This window comes from Setaria viridis, chromosome 8, assembly GCF_005286985.2.
Source record: "Setaria viridis chromosome 8, Setaria_viridis_v4.0, whole genome shotgun sequence".
Lineage (NCBI taxonomy): Eukaryota > Viridiplantae > Streptophyta > Magnoliopsida > Poales > Poaceae > Setaria > Setaria viridis.
Genome location: NC_048270.2, coordinates 21340123 through 21354257, shown reverse-complemented (window position 1 = coordinate 21354257; position 14135 = coordinate 21340123). Strand labels below are relative to the sequence as shown.

General features: G+C 40.1%; 1 protein-coding gene across 1 annotated transcript; it reads right to left on the bottom strand.

Annotated features, from left to right (window-relative positions):
- Window positions 1-405: 405 nt before the first annotated feature.
- On the bottom strand, window positions 406-2549 carry LOC117833481 (SKP1-like protein 1). The gene is made up of 2 exons (XM_034712989.2): window positions 2058-2549; window positions 406-816 (listed from the first exon to the last, which is right to left on the bottom strand). The coding sequence occupies exons 1-2, from the start codon at window positions 2412-2414 to the stop codon at window positions 643-645; spliced, it is 531 nt and encodes a 176-aa protein (XP_034568880.1). The 5' UTR covers window positions 2415-2549; the 3' UTR covers window positions 406-642.
- Window positions 2550-14135: the final 11586 nt, after the last annotated feature.

The window sequence follows — 14135 nt, the reverse complement described above, 5'->3', positions numbered from 1 at the left end:
GAACTTTAAACTAATTACAGACATCAAAACCACAAAATTAGCATCATGGCTGAGAGATAAAATTATGGCAAACAAAACAAACCCCAGAGCAGATGCACAATACAACGAAACGTCACACAACTGTCCTCAGTCCCGCCCCCATTCAAACTAATTTGACAGCAAAACCACAAATTATCAGAGCACCATATGCCGTTCAAAACATGGGAAATGAAACTCAGCGTGTTCAGCAAGGCCATGCTCTGCTTCCATTCTCACCTAGTTACTGTACTTCTGATCAAAGAAACAAACTGAATTTTGGTCGGTACATATAATAGCATATCCACAGAACTGGCCACGAGATTCATAACGAAATTATCATAATATAAAACATCCACAGAATAAACATGACGCCACAGCAAATCGAGGTTAACTTCTTAGGGCAGCAGCCACTTAGTCTTCTCATGATATTTAACTGATAATTGGTTCAGAATAACATCAATGACCACATCAGTTTTTACCCATGATCAACACTTGTTCTCAAACCAACCCCATAGAGACCCAAAATACTTACAACCATTACGACAACACATAAAAGCAGAGCATTGCAAGGTAATAGATATGACGAAACCTAGGCATCAAGGGATCAGGGGCTCAAGCACCTCTCTACTCGAAGGCCCACTGGTTCTCTCTGCGGATCTCCTCTTCCTCCTCAGGGGTGAAGTCGTTCTTGATGTTGAAGGTCTTCCGGATCTCCTCAGGAGTCTTGCCCTTGATCATGTCAGCAACAGTCTGACAGGTCAGGTCCAGCAGACCCTTGATGTTGAGATAGTTTGCAGCCTGTGCAGGTATAAAAACAAACAAAAAGAGGGTGTGAGAAACCAAGTAAATTCATTTTCACTCGTCGTGATCAGAGAGAACATAACTAGACAGGCATGTTTATCTCAATAAGACAACAAACTTCACTAACTCCACTGCAAAGACAACTGGTATCAAGGAGCAAAACACTTACAATAACAGAAATAAGTTTATGAGATTAGGAACATAAATGATCAAACAGGAGATACAGATATCAAAAAAGATATCTTATGAAGAGAAAACTACTAAACCATACGAGAGTTCAACAACCAGGTTCATTTACCGATTTACCCAGGGAGACAACAAATAAACAAAATCACACAATGGTAACAGATATGCAAGGAATTAGTAGTATAAACATAACTTTCATCATTAAAAACGGTGCTTTATCTTTAATTACCAGAAGAAATAAGTGCATTGGTGCTCTGTATCAGCATACTGTTTATCAACATGTAAGGTCACTAACACACAACAGCATGAACAAAAAAAATGAGTGCAATACATTACATATTATGTGGGCTCCACTGCTTATGAGACTGCACATAATAATCAGGTGTGTAAACAGTCAAAATGAAACCACAACTAAAGTTGCTAATCTACCACACTGATACAAAAGAGCAGAAGTAGCTATCTACCACTAACATGCAAGGGTATCACAGCTAGAGCAGAAATGCAAAGACAAGATAAAGGACATTGTAATATCAGTCACAAACTTATCAGGAATTATGGCGCCAATATGGGTGACACCAAAAGCATGAAACTTCAGAAAATTCGAAGTATCACCATAATCAAGAATAAGTAGCTGTCTACAAAGATGATAGGCAAAGTAACCAAAGAAATGCAATGACCTACCAACAAACACAATGAATTTATGTCCAGATGGTGACAAGCAATCGTCGAACCAAGAGTTGATCACGAAACATGTGATCTCCAAAGATTATTCTTTGTAACCGTAATCTCTATAAAAAGGGAGTTTTTCGATAGGACAATAATACATTCAACAATCCAAATCCAATTTACTTGCAGGCAGTATTATGATGTTGCAATCGAGGGATAACAACAACCTAGTCCCCACAATCCACACAGGTAAAGACAGCTTTCAGCCAGAGACAAATTAATCCAGATCTATATGGATACATCTGAACCCTAACAATCACAGATCCAAATTTCACCAGGGAGGCGTAGACGGCCGGGGGAGGGAGGGGGAAGACGGAGACTTTTACCAAGATGAGGTCGAAGAGGGTGGCCTGGTCGACCTTGACGAAGTCGGCGTCCCAGTTCTTGAGGTCCTCGCCTGAGGCCGCGGTGCTGTTGGCGGCGGTGGCCCCCGCGTCCTCGGAGCCGGCCTTGGACGCGGCGGCCGCGGCGGCCGCTGCGTGGACGTGCTTGTTGCAGTACTCGATGACCTTGGAGAGGATCTTGGAGTTGACGTTGGGGAGCGGGATGCCGTTGTCGGCGCAGTCGTCCTCGATCATGTGGCGGATGGTCTGCGACTCCATTGCGACTGCCTCCTCCACCTCGAACTCCTCGCCGTCGGAGCTCTTGAGCGTGATCATCTTCTTTTCGCCCTCGGCCGCCATCGATCGGGGTGGGGAGGGGTGGACTCGGCGGATCGGATCGGAGGCGAAACCCTAGCTTTTCGAGCTGCGGCGCAGAGGGTCAGGGAAGGCGAGAGATTGGGGAAGGCGGACCAGGGGTTGCAGCGTGGGGTGGGTGGGTGGGATATTAAATAGAGGAGACGGGGCACGCGGGGGCTCTACCAGCCGTCAGATGCGACGGTCACCAAGAGCCGCGCACAGTTTTTTTTTTTTTAATAAAAAGGAGAGCCGCGCACAGTTGGAATAGGTTTGGGAGACTGAAAGAAAGGACCCGTTGGTAGTTATCCACCCCGGATATCAGGACCTAGATGTCCCATACTCCCGTTTCATACTTAAGGGGTGTTTGGATACGAGGTTATAAACTTTAATAGTGTCACATCGGATGTTCGGATGCTAATTAGGAGGACTAAATATGAGCTAATTATACAACTAATTGCAGAACCCTGTGCTAATTCGCGAGACGAATCTATTAAGCCTAATTAATCCATCATTAGCAAATGGTTACTGTAGCACCACATTATCAAATCATGGACTAATTAGGCTTAATAGATTTCGTCTCGCGAATTATACTCCATCTGTGTAATTAGTTTTATAATTAGCCTATGTTTAATACTCCTAATTAGCATCCAAACATCTGATGTGATAGGTGTTAAACTTTAACAGGGTGTTCCCAAACACCCCCTTATATTTCTTTCTGTACTATCTGTTCTTTCATTTTGCGGGAATTTTTTATTTCATTTTTCCAGGGAGTTTTAGCCTTCAACACACATAGTATGGAGCTCCAAAACCTCGAAAGAACAGCGACGAAAAATACATACGGAGGGAGACTTAGCAAGCAGTTGGAATAGTAAAAAAAATAGAGAGTACTTGCAAGGCATTTTGAGTAGAATAGTGATGGATGGGGAACTTATATGTAAGCAGCCTGCTTTCCTTGAAGGTCCTCTTCGTAACTAGCGGGTTGCTTCCACATCCACCATCACGTCAGATCTATGCACCATCGCATGCCAATCAATGCCCTCTTCCACTATTCGAGTCACCACCATCCGCTGTTGCCTCTAATTTGTCTAACCGAGATGTACAACTAACCTATCATGGACCTCCTATCACTAATCCTCTCGCAACCCTATGGTTTAGGTATTCCTCTCTTCGCACCCACAACCCTAGATCTCTCGAGCCAGATTAGGGGGTGAGGATTGGAGATTGCAGCGTGAGGTGGGTGTGATATTTAATAGAGGAGAAAGGGCGCATGTGGTTCCATGAGTCGTCCGATGCCAAGGACAAACCTAGATACACATGGTTGGGATTGAGTTGGATGAGTGGTCGGGATACGATGAAGACGCCGAGAGAAAGGGCCCACGTGTACCCTAGGTCAAGGATTTTCATGTACTTAGCCAAGTTTTGTTTCAAATATGGAAAATTAAAGTGAATTGTGATTGATTACATATTTAAATCTAGTCTCCTATGCATTGCATATTCAAATCAACACCGGTATGGGATGGCCAAATTAAAAGCCTTGACCTCTATATTATGGTTCACTTTGTTGTCAATAAGCTCCCTTGAACTCTGCTCCTTTAAAAAAAATGGGTAACTTCTTTTCCATTATCCAGGAACACCATCCTCCATCATTATCATCACCTCCTCTTTGCAGCCTCAAGATGACCCTAACCCATGCTACCACCAATTCTGCAACAATCATGATCCTCGGATGACTAAGTCTTTGCTCAAGCTTCCTCTCCTTCACCATGTGCACCATCAATATTTATCTTTATATACCCCTCCCTCATTTTCACCGATTTCTTATCAAATGATTGTGCCTACATCTCCTCCTTTATTTCAAGAAATATCAGTTTTGCCCGTGAATATGGAAGCTAATATGTGTTATTCACTTTCCATGATCATGGACATTAACTGCTAATTCCTTTGAACCAAATTTGTTAGGAAAATAGTTTACCAGATATACTACCATTCAAATGGTAGTAGTCAATTTTATAGCTATTTTCATGAGCCAGTAAAGCAAGCATATGTTGTGTCTTTGGTTCATTGTCATGTTATTGAAATGGAATGAAGGAAGTTGAACTCAAAAGTTGAGTCCCTATTCATGAAGTCACCCGAAAGAGGGAGGCAACAATTTTGAACTTGTTGCAAAATTGTTATGTAAAAATAAGAACAGGAACTAAGAAATTGGTTTTTCTGAGGTTTGAGATGGAAGAAGGATATCAAATAATCAGACAAAAATGAAATTCTCTAGGTCAATATGATGGAGGGCACCATATATATATATATATATATATATATATATATATATATATATATCATTTATAATTCCCCGCGCTGGTATCAGAGCCGAGGTTGTTAAAATTTGTGTTTTTGAGGGTTTTTTATATTTAGTCAAGATTGAAAAACTTCACTATTTAAATCTAGAAGTTAATACCGGAAAGACAGTTAATACTAAAGAAAATATAAATATTAGGTGCAGAATAAATAGCTCTGAAGATCATACTTGGCATACTTCACACGGTCAGATCAATTTATTAGTTGATTTAATACATAACTTCTATATATCTGGTATCAGAGCCGAGGTTGTTAAAATTTGTGTTTTGAGGGTTTTTCTATATTTAAGTCAAGATTGAAAAACTTCACTATTTAAATCTAGAAGTTAATACCGGAAAGACAGTTAATACTAAAGAAAATATAAATATTAGGTGCAGAATAAATAGCTCTGAAGATCATACTTGGCATACTTCACACGGTCAGATCAATTTATTAGTTGACTTAATACATAACTTTTATATATCTTGGGGTAAAAGGCAAGACGATTTAGAATTAAAATTTGAAAAACTACAGAAAGAACATAAGCATTTAGAAGAGAATATTTTAGCCTTGAATAATAAGCTAGAATTAATCTTGCAAGCAGCAGAAGAAAGTAGAAATTCTCTAGGAAGAATCATCCAAAATAGTGATTATATTAAAAAGGATATAACCCACCTATATAAGAAATTTGATAATACTAATTTTGAGCATAACAAGGAAATTGTTCTATCATCAACAGGATTAGTCGAGTTTAATAGATCATTAAACTCTGAAAAATGGAAATATCTGAAAGTCTCTCTAGAAGAGACAAGTCACTCCAACTAATAAATAAAGACATAAAACCTTTAAGCTTTATGGATAGATTGAAAGGAGGATGTGATGATATTGAAAACTTAGAAGAAATGATAGATGTAGAAAGGGATCTTGAAAGATATCAGAGAGATACCTTAAGAAAGATAAGACCTCAGCAAATATATCAAATGGGCTGGTTTGAAAATAAAAATGGGCTATACAGAATATCTAGAGAAGTAGAATTAAGTGTTCTAACAGAACCAGTTCAGCTAAGAATTGTTAGTAAACAATTTGAGAACGGGCTAAAATATTCAGGCTACAAATATATTCATCAGGGAATGTATATCATAGGAATTAAAGGAATGACTAGGAAGAAATTAGGAACCAAAGTTCTAATAACCTTGTTAGATAAAAGATGGGATTCAGTGAATAAAGCACCATTGGGTTTCCTAGAAGGAGATATGAATGAAAATATATTAATAACATACATAGCTCCAGATTTAATAATGCCAATAAAAGAATTTATAGATAAAATGGCAATTGGTTTTCAGACCAAAGGCTATGAAGACTTTAAAGGTACAAATTTATTAGTAAGTATAGAATTTGTAGGAAGGTTAACTAATATAAGTGCAACTAAGTACAAGGTAAATGTAAACAATGTAATAGAAAGTATGCAGTCTAAGGGAATAAAATTCATGAGTCCTTTAAAAATTAGTTCTGAAGAAAGAGCAGGTGAAGAATGGAATATAAGTGCTTTAATAGAACCAAAGATTTTAAAACAACCTAAAGATTATGTAAGCTATGAAAATAGTAAAGGCAAAACTAGTATCAGGTTTGTTAATTACAAAGAAAGAAGTTTAAATGATTTAGAAGTTTCAACTTCTGAGTCAAACATAGGAGAAGCTAGAAGACATAGTGTATGTGAATTCATGGAAAAATTAGATATTGATAATGAAATAAAACACTATGAGAAAAAACTAAGTAAAGTTCAAGATGAATACAATACCTCTATGATATGTGAATGGTCTGCTATTAGAGAAAAAGAGCTATATTTCAGACGAGAATTATATAGACTTAGTAAAATTAAGAAAGAAAGAGAGCAAAATAATAAAAAGATGAACATGCCGATAATGAAACATGAATCTACTTTGAAACATGTAAGTGATAAAAATAGTAAGATTCAGAAAGAATTAAAGAATAATAAAGAAAGGGTAAAGGAAAAGGAAGAGGTTGTTATAAGTGAAGAAGATCAATGGGAGATCAATAATAAAATTTTATTAGAAAGTTATGAAGAAGAGGATGAAGATATAATTGAAATACATAGTAGTAAGTTAGAATAACATATTCTTTCTTTAAGAAATGAAGAATTATACAATAAAGATACTGCTATAGAAGTCATGGATATAGATCCTAGTCCATCTAAAAGAAGACGAGAACAAGAGAGAGATATAAAAATTGAAGGAGAAACGGATAGACCATCTAGAAAACCAGGCAATTAGCCACCAGAAAAGGAAGAACCTACATATACCTATTACCTGGACAATATAAGCATATGGGTTCAAAAAGGAGAGAATTTGAAAGGACTGTGCAATTTCAGAATTATAGAAGTGATGGTGCAATATTAAATTTAGCAGCACATGATCCTATTGATTGGCCAAATATTATAAGCATATGGAAAAGCTTAATAGTCCAAAAATATATACAAAATCAGCATAATATTGGAAGTAGAGTAGAAGATATGATTACATATTTAGAAACATTCTTAGGAGAATCAGTTAAAGTTCTATGGGAACAATGGGTAGAAACTTATCCTCATTATTATGAAGAATTAAAAAGAGCTGGTAGTAACCCTTATAATTTTGCAAATATCATATCAAGCATTGTTATAGATGAAGATCCAGAATTAGGTTATACTGCATTACAAAATGAAAGATTGAAGGAAATAGAGAAATTGACTTTAACAAATTGGAAAGGAATAAAAGAGTTCTCTCAGCATTATTTGTATAACGCCACAACTGCTAAGCAAGGCTATAATAAGAGTATAGTTGAAAGGTATTTTAATAAATTACCAGATCCTTTAGGATCTATGATATTTGAAGAATATAAAAAAGAATCTAATGGAAGGGAATATAATATTTCTCAGGCTATAACATTTGTTTTTAAGCAACTAAGAAAAATATGCACAAGCATACAAGCTCAAAGGTCAATGAAGCAATCAGATTACAACTTTTGTAATAAAATAGTTCAAATACCATTGACATATGGAGAAGAGAAATATAGAAATAAGAAATACCCTAAAAATTATAAAAAGGGAAATGTAAAGACAAAGAAAAGATATTTCCTAAGAAGATCAGATAATAGAGCTCCTTTCCTTCACAAGAGAAATGTAAGAAGATATAATCCTAGAAAAAATTATGATAGTACATGTAGATTCTTTATTTGCAATTCTCCAGATCATTTAAGTAAAACTTGTCCTAATAAAGATAAGAAGAGATATTCTAATAAGCAAGAAGAGCAAGAAAATGTGTTAATTATAGATAGTGTTAATGAAAATATTCTGGTATGTGATGATGATATAATGGATGATGAATCTATATATTCAATAATAGAAACAGATGAAATTGAATATAATGAAGAAGATGAATCGAGTGATGAAGAGATAAACTTGATTGAGGAGCTAGCAGGGTTAAAAATAGAAATGATGGATCAAATAATTCGGGATCATAAAAGAGATGACGTTAATATAAAATGTGTATTTTGTATATATTATCAAGATCCAGAAAAAGGGCTACTTGCAGTTTATGTATAAAACAGGCATGTAGATCATGTTTAGAACAGCAAAGTGACAAGAAAGTAGTCAATACAAAATATGAGGAAAATAAGATCAGTCCGAAGGAGGACTCTTCAAATGATAAAAGAAATAATAAATATTTAGTCAATACTTCACACGAGTTTCTTATCCCTAGGATAAGTTTTAAGACTGAACAAGTGCTGGCATATTTTACACAAGATATTATAGATCTAATATGGAAGAAATATGCTGAAAGGCAGTACAAAACATTTCATGATATACAAAATTACTTCATGAGGCTATATCAAGGTATAGAAAGGAATTTGGGAATAATAGTTACTACAAATACCATTCCTTTGCTTCATCTTGATGATAAGTTAATTGTTAAGCCTCATCATAAATTTATAATACTTAAGGCTGATATAAATCTAAAATATTTTACAAATATACAAAGGCATACAGGAGAAGATATTTTTTTACAAACTATTATTGATCATGGGTTAGTCCGAGATATTTATCGAACATTGGAGGAAATACTTCAATCTGATTTAGGAAAGGCTATTAAAGAAGCATGTAAAAGATTGGCATGTGTTCAAGGAAAATATAAAATAAAATACTTTTCTAACCCACCAAAATTTACACTACCATTGAGACCAGCAAGTCATGATATATATATTATAAAAGGTTCGTATAAATTCCCTACGATATGGTCGTCAGAAACATGGCACAATTATGAAGAAATACGTGTCAAAAATAATCATGATAATTGGAGAATTTTTAGTGAAGCAAAAGAAATAGAAGGAAATACTAAATTCAATACTGAGTACCATATGATGTATCAAAACAAAATAACAAAAATATTTCTACGAGAATATTATGGAAGGAATAGTATAATATCAAAAGAAGTAGGAAGGCTACTTAAGCCAAATTATGGAATGGAATGCCAGTTAAGAAAAGAATATTGTGAATTACTGTCATGGTATGAACTGTGGCAACCAGAGGAACCGGATATTGAAGAAGAAGAATAGAAATGCAGCTCGCATAAAGGAATATTTTGTCACACAAGGGAATAAGCCTCCAGTGTTGTTAAGATGTTAACAACAATTCGGCTGGGGCAGAATAATGCTACATGCCATGATATGCTACATGCCATGATGTTCTGATTGAAGTCTGCGACGTCAATCATTCGGGCGTGGAAGACCATACCAAGCAGCATCCAGAATATCACGAGAAGACAGTACGCGATAGAGGACAAGGCAAAAAGAATAAACATCAACTCTACTGTATCCAGGACAATTATTGAGGAGCGGAGAGCCGTCCAAGTGTCCAGGCAACAGAAGAGGAGAATAGTTGAAGGCACCAGAAGCCTTAAGCACGAAGCAACTCCAGAAGCCTCTGCCGCGACTATAAAAAGAGGTACCGGGTGAAGCATTGGAGGCACCAGATAACGAGATAACCAGATAACCAGAGAAGCAGAGAACCACAGCATCACCAAGAATCACGAAGACACCAGCAGCACACCACCATACCAAAAGAAAGCAAGACCACCGAAGACCTCCACCCACACTCCACTCATACTCCATGAAGACATCCACCACCTCGGAAGCTCTCTGAGGAAAAGGATTTAGCCACCATATTTAGAATCACCCACTACCGCTGTATTACTCCACCTCTGTACTACCATTACTAGAATAAAGGGAGGCCGTTGGAGCTCGTCCCTCGGTTTGTAAGGTAATCAAGGTTTGTGCTAAGTGCTTGGGGTTTCCCGAAAGGGAAAGCCACATGTAAGCTTGTCCCGTGGAAATGGATTAAGCTGTCCTGGTAGCATCCCTACCTTCCTTTAAGCTCGTTCGTATGGGGCGATGTCTCTACGCTAGGGACCCTAGAGGAGAAACCTCTGCGTGTGTCGTTCTCGTGTTAGCCCTGGTAGCGGCGTTTGAGGAGAACCCTGTGTGCGCAGAGAAGTGTTCCCTTCGGGTGGAACTGCCTGGGGAGACGGTAGAGCCTGAGTCCTGTGTGAGCGTGGCTGGGGATGGTGAGGGTGCAGGCCGGGCTAGCCTGGTTCTGAAGCGAGCCAGCGAGGCATGCGGTGAGTACCGAGTAGGACTGTCACAAGCATAGCAGCACGACCGGCTGAATCTTCGGTCTCGCCAACCCGTAAAGATCCTGAGAATAGACTTAATCAAGGAATATACCTAATCACGCACCCGCGCGCGCCGTATCCCCTGAAAGCGACCCCAAATAGTAGCTCAATAGTGTGCAATAGTGAGTGAATAGTGCCGCCACGTTTAGGTGCTCCACCCACTCCCAGGTGAGTGCTCGGGCACTATTCATATTCCCGAATTTGAATAGTAAGCTGAATTTAAATAGTGCCACGAATTTGAATAGTGTTCGCCGAATTTGAATAGTGCTGTGAATAGTAACTCGAAATTTGAAATCCGAATTTTTTTGAAGTCGCTCGTTTCCTCGCCCTTATATATATATATAGCTCATGCCCAGCCCCTTATTGTGTATACAATTATATTTCTTATGAATCTTCAGCCTTCTACTTGATACGAGGCCCTATATTCATTAGTATGACTATTTTTACACACTAGTTAAATGTTCACTGGTAGAGAAGAGACCTTCCATCCAACGTATTTTTTCCAGTTGTCTTTGGACTTGGGACTAAAGGACCTTTAGTCCCGGATAAAAAATGAACCACCGACGGGGGGAACTTTGTCATGGCTAGTGGGATGAGGGGGCGTTTTGTCCCGGTTAGAAACACCAACCAGGAAGGGGGGCCTTTAGTCCTGGTTGGTGGCTCCAACCGGGACAAAATGCCCCTTTCCACGCGCTCCCCTCTCTCTCCACCTTATCTTCTCCTCCTCGCCCTTTCTCCCTTATCCTCCTGCCACCGCCACCCTCTCCCCTTCCCACCCGCCACTGCCGCCCCCTCCCCCTCTTTCTCCCACCCCCTCCCCCTCCCTCTCCCACCCCCTCCACCTCTCTCCCGCTTCCGCCGCCCTTTCCCACTCCCCTCACTCTCCCACTCCCTCCCCTTCCCTCCCGACGCCGTCGCCCCCTCCCCTTCCCTGTGGCGGAACACCTCGGATTAACTTAACTAAAGCACATTTAAGTCACATAATATGCGATCATATGCTTTAATCAAGTTAACTCGACGATCCGTCGGATTTCATCCGATAAAACCACTACACAGGACCGAGTTAGTATAGCTCACACGAAGGTGAGTGGTTCTAGAGAATACAACAGAACATCCAAGTTAAACAAGTTCACAATTTATTTCAACCCTGGTTTGAAAATCAGAGTTTTACAAAGTTCATGAGCAGCGGAAAAGATAAAACAGAGCAGCGAAAGCTAGCGCCGGGTCGGATGTCCCTGACGAGGCCGATCAGGACATCAGTGATCCCTTTCCTTGCCATCCGAGGAGGGATCCCACTCGACCATCCACCCAGGAGGAAGTTGGGGTGGCCAAGTGCCAACAACAGCACACTCAGAAGCTTCAACATCACCTGAAAGAGATGTTACAAGCAAGGCTGAGCTACTAAGCTCAACAAGACTTAACTGACCGGTGGGAAAAACTACTCCACCAACTTCTAGACATGCAAGGCTCTTTGGCTGAGGGGTTTGTTTTGCCAAAAAGCGACTACAATAGGTCCTTATTTTCAATATTCTAGCTCCGATTCTAAGTTCATTAACCAGTCTACATTGGCACTTATGCTAAACAAACATAGTTTCCAACCAATATATGCATAGAACAAGCATCAAGTTCATATCATCATCATGTTCCATCTTTACTCAGTGTAGTATAGCGATCAAGCAGTCTCAAACTGTGAGAGGCAGACGAATCGATTTGAGTTTCTTAACCATGCATGGCGAACCTAATCTCACGACATCCGTGCACCACAGAGGGTCGCTTCTTGTGTCGGCCTTCCCCATCAATTTCCAGGCACGTGTCAGGTCCAAACTTCCCTTGGCATGCAATGCTCCACAGTCCCAACCTTTTGCCGTACTGTGACCGCACTTGCACCCACATGATGCACCATGGGAACCTCGTTCTAGGGATAGCAGGGGTATAAGCCATGCCCTAGTTCAATCAGGTACTAGGCTTCCCCATCTCATACTAGGTATGAGATTAGTACTTTCAAACACTTGATCACGAACACCAACACTTTCTGACCTTAAGTAGTTTCACATAGACAGACGGGGCAATCCACCGACCACCAAAAAGAGTTCACAAGGCCTTGCCCCATCCACCGTCCTTATAGTTGTAGCCAGAAGGAGAACAAGCAACTCCTATAACTCGCGAGTGACAGGAAATCACTCGACTTTTACCGAGTCCTATTAAGCATTGCAACTACTCGGACTTACCATGCTAGTGTTCGGATCAAGGGAACTATGTCATGCATCTAAGGTTTCAAACAACTCCTATAACGTAAATGCACATACATACAAGGGAAGGCATGCGCAAGTTTAGAAAGATTAGTTTATGCTTCGGGGCTTGCCTTCGATCGGGGCGGAGGCAAACTGATCTTCCGGGTGCTCGGCTTCAGCTCCTGCAGTCGGCAGCTTGGCTACCGCTCCGTCTTTTGGCACTGGGTGCAGCTTGTATGTGCCGTTGGCAAGATTTAGTTCTACACGGAATGCAAATGTAGGGGTTAACACTTAGACGGTTATTTCAACAACACTTGCAAGCTTAAGCTCAGAAACTGTAGCAAAAAACTACATGAAAGGTGTGGATCTCCAAGCTTCAATTGATAGAGATCAGATAAAAGAGTCGGGTCGGGAAAAACTTATGATTTGACCCTTAGACCTAAGGAATAACTATACCGGGGTCCTCAAACTTAACACAGAGAAGTTCCCGAAATTTTACACAGATACCCTTGGTCAAAAGAAAGGATACGGCCGAGCCCTCGGGCGAGGCGGACTAGGGTCGGGCGAAGCAAACAGGGTCGGGCGAGACGGAAAAGGGGTTGGGCGGAACTGGAAAGGGGTTGGGCGAACTGGACAGGGGTCGGCAACTTACCTGTGGGCCTACTGGTGAAGTCTTAGGGTCGTGAAGGAACAGACTCAGGCGAAAAGACTTAAGGCGCTAAGGCTTGGACGGCGGCGAGGTCTGTAACACCTCGTGTTAAATGACACCCTAACAATGCCAATGAGAAGTGGTAATAATGTTGGAGCAAAAAGGAGGAAAGTTGACTTAAAGTCAAATTTGAGCCGAATTTGCCAAAATTTGCAATTCGGAGATCTAAATTCGGAAGAATTTAGCAAAAATATGAAATGGAGGCTTGAGAGTGTTTAGAACTTCAGGGAATAAAATTGGAGACTAATCCTAGTCCTAAACCCCTCAAGAAATGCAATTGAAAACGAAAATCAAGTGAGTACTGTTCACTGTCCGAAAACAGGAACTTCAGAAAATAATACAAGTATCCAATTTGGAAATTGAATTCTGCCCAATTTTTCAAGTAACTGGACAAAGGCAACTGAACAGCAGTGAAGTATGATCCTTGGACGTGTTTGACAAGGTCCGGCAGTGCTCTGGCGGTAGTGGCGCTTTTTGTGGACAACAAATAAGCTCTAGCACCGTGCGGAGGAAACAAGCGGCTGGTGGGTTGGGAAAAGCGGGTGTTGAGTGGAGAGGGGGAGTTCCTCAAGAGCTTATGCGGAAGCGCTTGAGTGCAAAAGAGAGGAAGGTGCGGTGAGGCAAAGATGGCGAAGGGAACTTCGGTAGAGGCTCTGGTACTTACTTTTATAGCTGCGAGGAAGAGATGGAGTCCGGGCAGCGCAAGGATAAGGTCGAAGAGGATGGA

Excerpts from the sequence above, each read along its gene's own strand:
- LOC117833481 (XM_034712989.2), bottom strand. The coding sequence starts at position 2,414 with ATGGCGGCCGAGGGCGAAAAGAAGATGATCACGCTCAAGAGCTCCGAC. Across the intron at positions 817-2,057 it reads CCCTCTTCGACCTCATCTTG|GCTGCAAACTATCTCAACAT; the intron begins GTAAAAGTCTCC and ends ATACCTGCACAG.